This window comes from Epinephelus lanceolatus, chromosome 2 (genome assembly GCF_041903045.1).
Source record: "Epinephelus lanceolatus isolate andai-2023 chromosome 2, ASM4190304v1, whole genome shotgun sequence".
NCBI lineage: Eukaryota > Metazoa > Chordata > Actinopteri > Perciformes > Serranidae > Epinephelus > Epinephelus lanceolatus.
Genome location: NC_135735.1, coordinates 52,417,221 through 52,431,810, shown reverse-complemented (window position 1 = coordinate 52,431,810; position 14,590 = coordinate 52,417,221). Strand labels below are relative to the sequence as shown.

At 42.4% G+C, this 14,590-nt stretch overlaps 1 protein-coding gene across 2 annotated transcripts in view; it reads right to left on the bottom strand.

The window, feature by feature from the left end:
* adamts17 (ADAM metallopeptidase with thrombospondin type 1 motif, 17) overlaps positions 1-14,590 on the bottom strand; it is a 526,549-nt gene that overhangs the window by 112,791 nt on the left and 399,168 nt on the right. For both annotated transcript variants that reach the window (XM_033627478.2, XM_078162521.1), the window contains one exon: positions 11,428-11,548. In XM_033627478.2, the coding sequence (XP_033483369.1) occupies positions 11,428-11,548 (121 nt within the window). The remainder of the gene's footprint in view (positions 1-11,427; positions 11,549-14,590) is intronic.

Genomic DNA, 14,590 nt, shown 5'->3' with positions numbered 1-14,590 from the left:
GATGCCTGAAACAATCAATCCATCTTGAAATAGTTGTGGATTAATTATGTGTTTGACTTACTGATTTATTGACTAATCATTGCAGCTGTAGAATTCCTATAATGAGCTAGAAGAAGTTTTAAACATATATACCGCAGAGTTGTCTCTTGCTAATTAGCTCAGTGAGATAGAGCATAGTCTCTTCTGCTTAGAATGCCACCTTTTTTCATCTTCCTACACTCTGCTTGTTGCTCAGAATTGCCTAATTTTGCCTAAAATTGCCCGGCCCCGACCATTGCTGCGCAGCAGCTATAATTTAGATGTTGTTTTATCAACTTTAAAGGGAATGGCTATCATTTTTTTGTCAGATAATCTGCAAGGTTCAATGTGCCCCACATTTCAGAGGCAATTTTTTACATGAGATGTTATTTTAGTGCTTAACTTTCATATTTCACATTTGGCGCAAAGTGTCTTGTACTTCAGTGGCATTTAAAATCCGACATGGTTGTTGAAGATTGTGATTAAAGGCTTCAAAGGGCTTTTAATACACAAATCTTTTTGGGACAATGTTTCAAATACTAAACAATAAATTGTGCTAATCAACTGACTGTTTTCTGAGTATTTTCCTTTTTGTAGACTAGTAGACTAGTTTTTACTAAATGTTTTCATTTAGTTGGGCGAGGAGTAACAAGGAGAAGGAAACAGCTTGCATGAAAAGAATATGTCCCTGGTATACCTGGGTTATGTGGTAACAGGGTCAAACAGCTGGTTATATAAATGTAACCAAACTTTTTTTTGTTTTGTTCAGATTTAGACTACAGACACGGTGCGGCCCTACGATAACTGCCTCTCTCATCCACCTACAGTAAAACACTCTAAGAAATGCAGATAACACACACACCCACACACACAGCCAGTGCATGCATTTTACATGAGAAACACTTGGGGACAGCTCTGGGTTTAGCCATCACACAGGTAGATATCCTTTTACACTGCCTAGTAGTGACTGGAGAACAAGATAAGGAAAGGAAGAGAGGTCATGCGCCCCGTGAACCACACCAGCATGAGCATGCATGTGTGCACACAGATGTACAAGCACCCATTGCTATTTTTATTCCATCAATTTTTTTTTTTTTTTAAGTATCAAACTTTCCTTTTTTATGTGTCTGTGGCCCTCTCTATCAATTTGGGCTCTAGTTTCGCAGACCGGGCGAGGCGGGGGCGCAGCGCACCTGCGCTTCGCCAACTGGGTGTGGCCAGGCGGATTTTGCAAGTTTGGCACACCGTGCACGCTGGCGCAGCTACTCCTCTTTCCCACCTCCGTCCGTCCTACCTGCGCAAATCGGAAAGAGGGAGGACAGAAGGCGTGGAGTGGGTTTTACGCAGCCCATTCACATCACACCAATCAAATGAGCCCCTCTCCTCGCCCTTAAATGCGCTGCGCGAAGGTGTAATTAGAGTTTATTCAATTTGCCATGGCAGAAGAGAGCAGCACGTCAGACAGCCAAACTTCTCCCAGGAGGAAACTGATGTTTTGGTCAGGGAGGTCCAAGCTTGCAGTGTCCGAATATACGGAACTGTGAGCAGACCTCCACAGGCTGATGATGCAAAAGTAGCCTGGGAGGAGGTCACCACAATTGTAAATCAATGTTGCATTTCTCTCGTGCACGCGCGCTCTCTCTTCCTCTCTCGCAGTCTCACTCTGTTTCTTTTCTTTTGACTTTTCTAAGATGGCAGATGCTAAATATATACTCCCTATCTGATGCTGTGGCTGTTTGTGGTTGGCTGATAGGGATGTGAACTCATTAGTTTGCAGCTTGCAGCTTTGTTAATCAAATCAGGTTGGGTTTCCATTACCTGTGCCAAACGTGCCAAATGGTGCCAATCCCCTTTGATCTGACATCAGATGTGACGGGACAGTCGATATAGAGATACATTTATGTGCTGATTGCAGATAGTTGCATTGAATAGTGGTTTTTGTGGGTATTTATTGCATCGTTAATGTGCCTGGCATTCTGGAAACCTGCCTGTGAGGTTTTGGTGACATGTGCGCACTGTCCGCCGGTCAGCCAAACTTTGGCTTACACCTGCTGCATTCCGCCTGCGTTGACAGTAGACCTGGTTTGAGCTGGTGAGCTTTTAGTGCACCTTCAGCGAAGCCTTTTGGCACGAAACTGTCACTGCTCCAAGCTGGATCTGTCGACACCTCCACCTGCTGCATCGCCACACCCATCTCAGCGCACCTCGGTCTGCCAAACTACCAAACTGAGCACGCCTCGGGTTGCGCTGCTCGAAACTAGCTCTGCGCGGGGTTTGCCACCCTGCGCCACGCCGGGAATCTAGAGTCCAATCTCCTCTCCGATCAGAGTTGATTGGCTCGATGTATGAGAGGAACAGTTGCTGAAGAAGTTTTACTTTCCCTGTGCCTGATATTATGCTGCCCCATCTGTGTTTAGAGTGTGGTAAGAGTGTAGTGTAATGAATAACCAAACAGTATATATATCCCAAAAGGGCTCCTAATGAATGAGCCACCTCCAAAAATAGAAAATGAATTTATGGCACCACATGTTGTTTATTTTATTTTTTTTTTAAAGATATTTTTTGCCTGATGGACAAGACAGTTAAGTGTGAAAGGGGGAGAGAGAGGGGGGATGACATGCAGCAAAGGGCCACAGGCTGGACTCGAACCCGGGCCGCTGCGGCAACAGCCTTGTACATGGGGCGCCTGCTCTACCACTAAGCCACCGACACCCCAGCAGCCTTGTACATGGGGCGCCTGCTCTACCACTAAGCCACCGACACCCCGCACCACATGTTGATAGAGTGGCGGGCCACCACAAATAAAAAAGATAAATAAATGTGTGGGAAACCCTGGCCTAGTTATAGTATAAAGACAGTTCCTAACTTGACAAAAATGTGGATGGAGAAATTAATATTAAATTAGATTGCTTACTGGCAACTTTAATTGTCCCTCCCCCCTTAGTTTCTGGCTAGATTGGACATGCAAGGATATACTCACAATATTAACTTTTATTTATTTATTTGGGGCATTTCTGCCTTTAATTGATAGGAAAGCTAAGTGTAAAGGGGGGAGAGAGAGAGAGAGAGGGAATGACATGCAGCAAAGGGCCACAAGCTGGAATCGAACCCAGGCCGCTGTGGCAACAGCCTTGTACATGGGGCGCCTGCTCTATCCACTAAGCCACCGACGCCCCACGATATTAACTTTTATGAACAAGGCATAACAATGTGAATCGAGGCAACAAAAAAGAGAGAAGTAGAAGATGAAGATAACTGTCAATCAACTTTGATTAACATAATAATATGAACAATAGGATGTTAGCCTGGATCTTTGACTAACAAATCATGTCATTTTGAAAATATAACTGCAACCAACCTATCTGTCCTTTTCCAAATCTCTTTAAAGTTACTACAGAGATGGGGAGAAAGCTCTGTAAATTTTCACTGTTATGCAGATGATAAAGGGTACAATTATATCTACCAATCAAGCCAAAGGAAACTGATCAGTTAACTGACCTTCAAACACGTCTTAAGGACATGACCTGGATGAGCTGCAATTTCCTTTTATTAAAATCAGACAGAAATTAAGTAATTGTTCTAGGCCCCCAACACCTCAGAAACTCTCTATCTAAAAAAAAAATAGTTGCTCTAGATGGTATTGCTCTGGCCTCCAGCATCGTCTCAAGAAATGTCTGAGTAATCTTTGATCAACATGTGTCCTGTAACTCCCATATTAAACAAACTTCAAGAACTGTTTAATAAACTAGGCATATCCTGTCAAAAAGATGCAGAAAAAAACAGTCCATGCATTTGTTTGTTTATTTCTTTGTGGATTATTGCAATTCCTTATTGTCAAGTTGCTCCAACAAGTCTCTAAAGACTCTGTAGCTGATCCAGAATGCTGCAGCATGCATACCGACCAGAACTATAAAAGAGAGCCTGTTTTAGTTTCTCTGCACTGGCTCCCTGTAAAATCCAGAATTGAATTGATTTTATTTTATTTTTTTATTTACAAAGCTCTAAATGGTCAGGCTCCATCAAATCTTAGAATCAATCAATTCAATCAATTTTATTTATAAAGCCCAATATCACAAATCACAATTTGCCTCACAGGGCTTTACAGCATACGACATCCCTCTGTCCTTATGACCCTCACAGCGGATAAGGAAAAACTCCCCAAAAAAACCCCTTTAACGGGGAAAAAAAACGGTAGAAACCTCAGCAAGAGCAACTGAGGAGGGATCCCTCTTCCAGGACGGACAGACGTGCAATAGATGTCGTACAGAACAGATCAGCATAATAAATTACAGTAATCCGCATGACACAATGAGACAGAGAGAGAGACAGAGAGAGAGACAGAGAGAGAGATGCAGGTAATAACAGTAGCTTACAACAACATTATTGAAAGTAATAATATTATAGTTATAGTTCTGGCTACTGTGGTACAATATGTTGAAAGTATGTATTAATATCTGGCAGTATACATGTGTGACAATAGTCATATGTGTATAATAACAGTAGAAGTATGACTAATGACTAATGATGGCAGCAGCAGCAGGAGGCATCTGGCAGGACCACGGCAGCAGCACAACCACACACGTCACGCTGTCCAGGCACCGATGCGATATGAGTTAATGTGAGAGACAGTGGAGCACAAAGGCTCCGGAGAAGAAGCCGAGTTAGTGACATCCAGAATGGCCGAGTTAGCAAGCTGCAGTAATAGAATACGAGAGAGAGAGAGAGAGAAGGAGAGAAGGTGCCCGGTGTATTATAGGGGGGTCCTCCGGCAGACTAGGCCTAAGTCAGCCTAACTAGGGGCTGGTACAGGGCAAGCCTGAGCCAGCCCTAACTATAAGCTTTATCAAAGAGGAAAGTCTTAAGTCTAGTCTTAAATGTGGAGACGGTGTCTGCCTCCCGGACTGTAACAGGAAGATGATTCCACAGGAGAGGAGCCTGATAGCTGAAGGCTCTAGCTCCTGATCTACTTTTGGAGACTTTAGGGACCACGAGTAACCCTGCGTTCTCAGAGCGCAGTGTTCTGGTGGGATAATATGGCACTATGAGCTCACTAAGATATGATGGAGCTTGACCATTTAGAGCTTTATAAGTTAACAGTAGGATTTTAAATTCAATTCTGGATTTTACAGGGAGCCAGTGCAGAGAAGCTAAAACAGGAGAAATATGATCTTGTTTCTTAGTTCCTGTTAGTACACGTGCTGCTGCATTCTGAATTAGCTGGAGAATTTTTAAGGACTTACTAGAGCTACCTGATAATAGAGAGTTACAGTAATCCAGCCTAGAGGTAACAAAAGTGTGGACCAATTTTTCTGCATCTTTTCGGGTCAGGATAGGCCTAATTTTCGCAATATTACGCAGATGAAAAAATGCAGTCCGTGAGGTTTGTTTTAAATGAGAATTAAAAGACAAATCTTGATCAAATATTACTCCGAGGTTTCTTACGGTAGTGCTAGAGGCCAGAGCAATGCCATCTAGAGAAACTATGTCATCAGATAAAGAGTCTCTGAGTTGTTTGGGGCCAAGAACAATAACTTCAGTTTTGTCTGAATTTAACATCAGGAAATTGGTGCTCATCCAAGTTTTTATGTCTTTAAGGCAGTTATGGAGTTTAGTTAATTGATTACTTTCTTCTGGCTTCATCGATAAATACAACTGAGTATCATCCGCATAACAATGGAAATTTATAGAGTGATTTCTAATGATGTTACCTAAAGGAAGCATATATAGAGTAAATAGGATTGGTCCGAGCACAGAACCTTGCGGAACTCCAAAACAAACTTTGGTACATAAGGATGATTCATTATGAATGTCAACAAACTGAAAACGATCAGATAAATAAGATTTAAACCAGCTTAGTGCAGAACCTTTTAGGCCAATTAAGTGATCCAGTCTCTGCAGTAGAATTTGATGGTCAATTGTGTCAAACGCCGCACTAAGATCTAATAAAACAAGTACAGAGACAAGTCCTTTGTCTGAAGCAATCAGAAGGTCATTTGTAATTTTAACTAGTGCTGTCTCAGTGCTATGATGCACTCTAAATCCTGACTGAAATTCCTCAAATAAATTATTATCATGGAGAAAATCACACAGCTGGTCTGCGACTACTTTCTCAAGGATCTTTGACATAAAGGGAAGATTAGATATTGGTCTATAGTTGCCTAACACCTCTGGATCCAGGGTGGGCTTTTTTAGTAGAGGTTTAATTACAGCTACCTTAAAAGACTGTGGTACATAGCCTGTTAATAAGGATATATTGATCATATCTAATATATGAGTGTTAACTAAAGGAAAGACCTCCTTAAGTAGCCTAGTTGGGATGGGGTCTAAGAGACACGTTGATGATTTAGATGAAGAAATCACTGCTGTCAATTCTTGAAGAGAAATTGGGGAGAAGCAATCTAAATATATATTAGGTCTTACAGCTGTGTTTGAGGTTAGATAGGTACTATCTGAGGACAGGAGGTCATGAATTTTGCCTCTAATAGTTAGAATTTTGTCATTAAAAAAGCTCATAAAATCATTACTGCTAAGGGCTAAAGGAATACAAGGCTAAATAGAGCTTTGACTCTCAGTCAGCCTGGCTACAGTGCTGAAAAGAAACCTGGGGTTGTTCTTGTTTTCTTCTATTAATGCTGAGTAATAGTTTGCTCTGGCATTGCAGAGGCCCCTCTAATAAGTTTTGAGACTGTCTGTCCAGATTAAACGAGATTCTTCCAGTTTGGTCAATCTTCAATTCCTTTCAAATTTTCGCTATATTTGTTTTAACTTACGGATTTGAGAGTTATACCAAGGAGCGAACTTTCTTTGCTTTTTTAACTTCTTTTTAAGAGGAGCTACAGAGTCAAGTGTTGTTCGCAGCGAGCCTACGGCGCTATCGCCAAAATGATCAAAGTCGGTACAGGAAACCTCTGTTACTGAGGGACTTGGGTTTGAATTTAACGACGGAGTAATCTTTTCCTTAAATTTTGCGACAGCACTATCTGATAAACATCTAGTATAGTAACTGTTGCTGAGTGGCGTGTAATCCGGTAAAAAGAAATCAAAAGTAATCAGATAATGATCCGATAGTGAGGGATTCTGTGGAAAGACTTTTAGGTTATCAATTTCAATTCCATACGTCAAAACTAGATCGAGGGTATGGTTAAAACAACGAGTGGGTTCATGTACACCCTGACTGAAGCCAATGGAGTCTAATAATGAGATAAACGCGGTAGCCAGGGAGTCATTATCAACGTTGACATGAATGTTAAAATCGCCTACAATAATAACTTTATCTGATTTAAGAACTAAACTGGATAAAAACTCTGAGAATTCAGATACAAATTCAGAATACGGGCCAGGAGCACGGTACACTATAACAAATAAAAGTGGCTGCGAGGTTTTCCAGGTCGGATGTAAAAGACTAAGAACGAGGCTTTCAAATGAATTATAATCTAGTTTAGGTTTAGGGCTGATTAACAGACTAGAGTTAAAAATGGCTGCAACTCCCCCTCCTTGGCCGCTGCCTTGAGGAATGTGGGTATTATTATGACTGGGAGGAGTGGATTCATTGAGACTGACATATTCATCTTGACACAGCCAGGTTTCTGTGAGACTGAGTAAATCAATATGATTATCTGATATTAATTCGTTTACTAACACTGCTTTAGACGATAGAGACCTGATATTTAACAGTCCGCATTTAATTCTCCTGTTTTGTCTTTCTGTCACAGAAGAGGTTTTAATTTTTATGAGGTTGTTATGCACAACTCCTCTTTGTTTAATTTTAGATTTAAATAATTTAGGTGGTCGGGGGACAGACACCATTTGTATAAAACTATGAAAACTATGGCTGGGTAACTGAACTAGAAGCTCAGAGAGGCGTATAGGACTGCGTCTCCGAGTCCTGGTCTCAACTCTGGGTTGTCAGGGATTTGATTTACTAATAAAGTTTGCCAGGTTCCTAGAAATGAGAGCAGCTCCATCCAAAGTGGGATGAATGCCGTCTCTCCTAATAAGACCAGGTTTTCCCCAGAAAGTTTGCCAATTATTAACGAAACCCACATAGTTTGCTGGACACCACCTGGACAGCCAGCGATTAAATGATGACATGCGGCTAAACATGTCATCACTGGTCAGATTTGGGAGGGGTCCAGAGAAAACTATGGAGTCCGACATCGTTTTTGCATATTCACACACCGAGGCAATATTAATTTTAGTGACCTCCGATTGGCGTAACCGGGTGTCATTGCCGCCGACGTGAATAACAATCTTACTGAATCTACGTTTAGCTTTGGCCAGCAGTTTTAAATTTGACTCAATGTCGCCCGCTCTGGCCCCAGGGATACATTTGACTGTGGCTGGTGTTGCTAACTTCATGTTCCTCAGAATAGAGCTGCCAATAACCAGAGTTTTATCCTCAGCGGGTGTGTCGCTGAGTGGGGAAAAGCGGTTGGAAACGTGAACAGGCTGGTGGTGAGCCGGAGGACAGTTAGCAGAGGTTAAGGCTATGCTATGTGGCTCCGCACCGACTACAGGGGGCTGGCTAACTACCGCAGCTACTGAATGGTTTTCCATGGTGTGGAGCCGCGCTTCTAATTCACTAAGCCTCGCCTCCAATGCAGCAAATAAGCTACACTTATTACAGTTACCACTGTCGCTAAAGGAGGCAGAGGCATAACTGAACATTTGGCACACCGAGCAAGAAAGAGCAGAAGGAGAAGCCATCGCTAACTGTAAAGCTAATGTAGCTACCAAGGCTAGTAACGTGCAAACAACAGCTAAGAGATTAGCGAGAAAGTCGTAGAAAGGAGGAGAGCTATAAGTACTTAAACAGAACCACTGTGGGTTAAGACTTGAAGTAGACGTTAAAGCAACTGAAGTGAGAAAGCAGGCTAGCAGAATTCACCAGAGCAGTACAGAGACGCTGTCACAGAAACACCGGAAATGACACAACTCGCTTACCACAATACGTCAGCACCACCGCAATACGTCAGCAACTAGAAAGCTCATACTGTAGTACCCTATTATCTTACCAGATCACTGTACTCTGAGAATGCAGGTTTGTGGTTCCTAAAGTTTTCAAAAGTAGAACAGGAGCTAGAGCTATTAGCTATCAGGCTCCTCTTCTGTTGGATATACACATCTTCTGCAGGACGACTTCCTATGATGCACTGAACCCTTTCTCTCCTTCTCTCTCTCTCTCTCTCTCTCTCTCTCTCTCTTTATTTGCTAACACACAATGTGTTACTGCATTTCACTAACTCAGCTTCTCCAAAGCCTTTGTGCTCTACTGTCTTGCAGGTTCCCTCAGATTTCGGATGTGCCCGCATCATGAGTCACGGATGCGCTGCTGCCATGGTTTTGCGTGATGCCTACTATGACTGCTATTTTTATTAGTCATACTTCTACTATTATCATACACATAATTATTATTGTCACATGCATATACTATCATATATAAATATGTATACAACATATATACCATCATTATTTAGCTAGCAAGCTAACATCTTGCTTACATTAACTAACTTAAGGTGTGACTATATGTAAAGTAATGTGTCTGTGAAGATTCTAACAGTCCCCCAGCCAAATATTTTAACGATCTTCAAAATTTGGTTTTCTTTTCAATAAAGACAAGGCTAGCGCAGAGCATATTTAAGTAGGCTTTAACAGGAAAGGGGAACGTTCCAAGGCAGCTCAAATGTTATTGGAGAGCAAAGCGAAAAGGGGTGGGACTTAGGAAGGGTCAGTTAGACCACACCAGTCCCTGTGCACACTTTCAGAACCAATACACAAGACTGTAATTGTAATGATAATTGAAAGTCCAAGTGGGGCAGGTGGTTGGGGTGGTGTATGGGTTCAACAAACACCGACTTTCACCCCAGAGAGCAGTGTTCCCATCCCGTAAGATTCTAGAGCCAAACCCTATTCTTTTTTCCTAAACCTAACCATGTGTCTTTGTTGCCTAAACCCAACCATGTGTGTTTGTTGTTGAAGGAAAAATAAAGTCAATTTATGGTGTTGTACCAACATAGTGTGTTTATTTTGAAAGAGACTGTATGTAAATGTAAAATTTCCTGTGAAAACTGAAGTGTATCTTGAAAGAAGAGAATTTGACACGGTGTCTCAGACTGTCAACAACCAACGCACCCAGGGTACCTGCATGTTGAATGTGGACGTGGAAAGTCCATGACCACAAACATCATTATACAACAGTTAGTTCCGGCCCTGCAATCCGATTGGTCGAGAGACAGTAAAATCGTGATGATATTGGAGTACAACATCACGGTTATTTCACTGTGTATGTATCACTCCGCCTCACAGCTGATTGCAATCAACAATCAAATCAAAACTGACGGTTAGTGTCAGTTAGGTCAGCAGTTGCGTTGTAGGCTAATTAATTCATCCACTGTCAAACAGCCAAAAATATGGATTTATTTCCTAAAATAAGTTTTGAATTGAACTATGAATGGTCATCAGAGGAAGATGAGGGAGAGGAGAAGCTGAATCCATCTGAGCACACATCCAGGTTTGTCAGTGTTTCATCAGCGGAGCTCAATGACTTGGAGAAAAGCAATATACTGTCAGATCAAAAGGCAGAGTCGGCTGTGCCTGTGAAGCGACAGTCCACCATGCAGTCACCAGAGACTTATTTCATTGGCTGCACAATTAATGGAAACGTGCAGATGTGTATAAAGAGTAAGTACCTGGTGCACCATGTCTGCGTTACATAGCAACGGTGACAGCAGAGTCCTGAGGGAACTATTTTTGTTGACGGAAGACAAATAAAATGCTTAAATTATCTATTTTGTCCTCATTTTTCAACATTTCTTAATCAGCCTTGCTTATTTAACTGTTGAACTGTTGTATAAAAGCAATATCACACTCGAGCTTGTGATGTTGTACTGTGATATCGTCACGGCTGTGACTGTCTTCGGCACTCAGCCTATGGCCTCGTGCCTACGACCGAATCAAAGCCGTAACAATATCACAGTACAACATCACTCCCTCTCGTGTAATATTGCTTAAATATGAGGTCAAGGACGGAGTCAGAATGTGTTGGACATGCTAACAAGGCCAACATGATGTTTTTAGGCAGAAATTGACAGAGATCATATTATGCTAGCCTCTTGAAATTTGACAATTCCATTGTTAAAATATTAACAGTGTCAGGGTGGAAAGTGAATTTAGACCATGACGCCTAATATGATCAAAATCAGTTGATGCTTATTGAAAACAAATACAGTAATGGAAATTGCTTCAACAAAATGAAAAAAAAAAAACCAAAAAAAAACCAAAAAACAGATCATATCAGCAGTAGTGAATGCAAGAATTGGATATCTGAAGTTTTACAGGAAGTGGCATTCAGCTGCACACTTAGCACATACACAGAGCTGACGAGATGGATACTAAAACCCACACACTCACCCATTCCTTTGGTGTGGTTGAAGTCTCCCCTCACTATCTTACAGGAGCGTGCATCTCCATTGCAAACACCACAGCGGTCCTCTTTAGCTGAAGAGCCGATGATGCTGTCACAGCCAATTTTCTGATGACAACAAAACAGTGACAAAACAACAGTAAAGCAAAAGTCAAATGAGTTTCATTTGTAATGCACATTGCACATGTGTGTGTGTGTGTCTGTCGATATGAGTGTGTCTTTTGTGTAAATCCTAATTTCCTAAAGTTTAGCTTGTCCTATTGTCACATGTAGTTCAGTCACCTATCAGTAGGTGGTGTTAAAACTTCTCTACCTCAACAATTCTTGACTTCCTTCAGGAAGGACTGACTTGTTGATGGACTCAGTCTTTTACAATTCAGTTTTCCTGATAATACCAAGCTATAAATGAGCCATAAATGTATCAATGAAGAGCTGCTGAAGAGATGTTTAACTGCATGTTACAATTTCTGGCCACTGAAGCCATGAATTTTCTCAGTGCCCTTGCAGTAATCCATAATGTAAGGGCACACAGGGCATATGCCTGCAGCCCTGGAGTCACTGTGTAGCGGTTCGACCTATTTTAAAGTCAGTCTGACAGAACCCCACAAAAGACACATGCATGTAAGAAGATGAATAAACACATGAACCCTAATAAACTAAATTAAATACACAAAACCCAGATCATGAGGCACAATCAGAAATAACTCAAAAACACAGGGCAGCTCATTTTCCAAATGTATTCACATAAATTAACACAAAAAAACCCAGTTAAGTCCATTTTATGAGTCCATTACTTGAAGAGAAAAAAATAGTCACACAAATCTGGGTAGTCCCGTTCACCCAGGGCTCAAAACCACTCCGGGATTTCCCGACTCCCTGCATAATAACAAGGAAATACTGAGCTGTATTGCAGTACACAGTTTAAGACAGCATTTTCCAAAATCACTACCCCACTGCACGCGTCATAGTCATGTCAAAAAAAGAGAACTATTTTTAGCGGACTCATGTTTAGCCCTGGAGTTTGAGAATAATCTGAAGATTTTACTTGGACGGATCTCAGACGATTTGGGCTGGATGACACAACGAATCACTCCCCAGCACATGTCGCCACCACAGGCCGAAGAACAGAGATCGGCCAGCCGAACACACCAACACCTCCATCTGGTCCTTCCTAAAGACTGTCTCCGCCATACTCCTTCCCTGGCACATTTAAAGGACACGCCAGAGAAGAAGATTCGCTGGAAGCGGGTGATTCGTCACCAACCCATTGGTTGCCTGGGTGTGGGAGTGTTTCCCAATAATAACCAGCTGACAGCTTGGCAACCAACTGACAGCTGGTCTGACAGATGTTTATCCCAGTGTTTGTGCCAGGGCGATCACCACAACTGGACCTCAAGGATTTTACTTTTGAAGAAATTCATACAGACACTGCAGGAATCTATGAAAGGACACCCATTAACCCCCTTCCATCAATAATAAATAAAGCTTTCATCCTCTGATTTGGGTGTCTCTGAGGTGAAATGATCCATGTCAGAACTTGGGTTATCAGATCGCGACAGAACACACCTTCAAGCACATCATCAGAGTGACTAAAAACACTACTGGATTTTGGATTTCAGTCAGAGAGTACCACGAGTGGATACTGTGGAAGAACAAATGAAATGTGTTGACAGCATATGTTTTGCAGTTTTGGCTGCAAAACATATTGGGCTGTAGTTTCCCGGCGCGGCACAGGGTGGCGCAGGGTACCGAACCCCTCGCAGAGCTAGTTTCGAGGAGTGCAACCCGAGGCGCGCTCAGTTTGGTAGTTTGGCAGACTGAGGTGTGCTGAGATGGGTGTGGCGGTACAGCAGGGGGAAGTGTCGACAGATCCAGCTTGGAGCAGTGACAGTTTCGTGCCAAAAGGCTCCGCTGAAGGTGCACTAAAAGCTCGCCAGCTCAAACCAGGTCTACTGTCAGTGCAGGGGGAGCGCAGCCGGTGTAAGTGGAAGTTTGGCTGACTGGCGGACAGTGCGCACACGTCACCAAAACCTCACAGGCAGGTTTCCAGAATGTCAGGCACATTAACGATGCAATAAATACCCACAAAAACCACTATTCAATGCAACTATCTACAATCAGCACATAAATGTATCTCTATATCGACTGTTCCGTCACATCTGACGTCAGATCAAAGGGGATTGGCACCGTTTGGCACGTTTGGCATGCATAATGGAAACCCAACCTGATTTGATTAACACAGCTGCAAACTACTGAATTCACATCCCTCTCAGCCAACCACAAACAGCCACAGCATCAGATAGGGAGTATATATTCAGCATCTGTCATCTTAGAAAAGTCAAAAGAAAAGAAACAGAGTGAGACTGCGAGAGAGAAAGAGAGAGCGTTCACGCACAAGATCATCATCATCACGAGAGAGCGCAGGTGCGCTGTGCCTCTGTCTCACCCGGTCTGCGAAACTAGAGGCCCTTGACACATCCAACAGTGACTATCAGGGAGAGGAAAGCATAGCGGTTGGGGTCAGATGCTTTGAGTGGGGGAACCGCATGTCATAAGGAAAACGGAGGCCCTAGCAGAGAATACTATAGGATTTGGTAATGGACCTTAAACTGACCCCATGGAGAGACAAATAAGGAGGAACAGGAATTTCCTAGGACAACAGAGAGGTGTGATCACATAGAAAAGAAAAATAATTACTCTTACAGATAGGGGGCAGTAACTGCTGACAGGTTTTAGTACAAAGCTTGGTAGCTTGCTTGCATGGAACCCTGTCCAGCTCAGTCAGACCTTCAGATACCAACCAGACAGTCTATTTTCATAACTTCACTGAATATATTCCTTTCCCCTTTTCCTGTCTGCTTCCTCTCTTTATTTTCTCTCTCCCCTTGCCAGTGTTTTCATAGCATGCCTGAGTCTCGCATGCCAGGCTTAGAAAAACACCCATGCCTCCTCCTCCCTCTGTAACCTCAGTATCTGCCTAAGTCTCTTTGTCTGCAGCTCACATCCTCCAACTCTTCTGTTTCTTCTCCCTTGAAGGTGGAAGTCAGAACCAGTGTTCAGTGTGGAATGTTTTCGCAGAGTCAACCAGACTGGGTTGGTTTGTATAAGATAAGATAAGATAAGATAAGATAAGATAAGATACACCTTTAT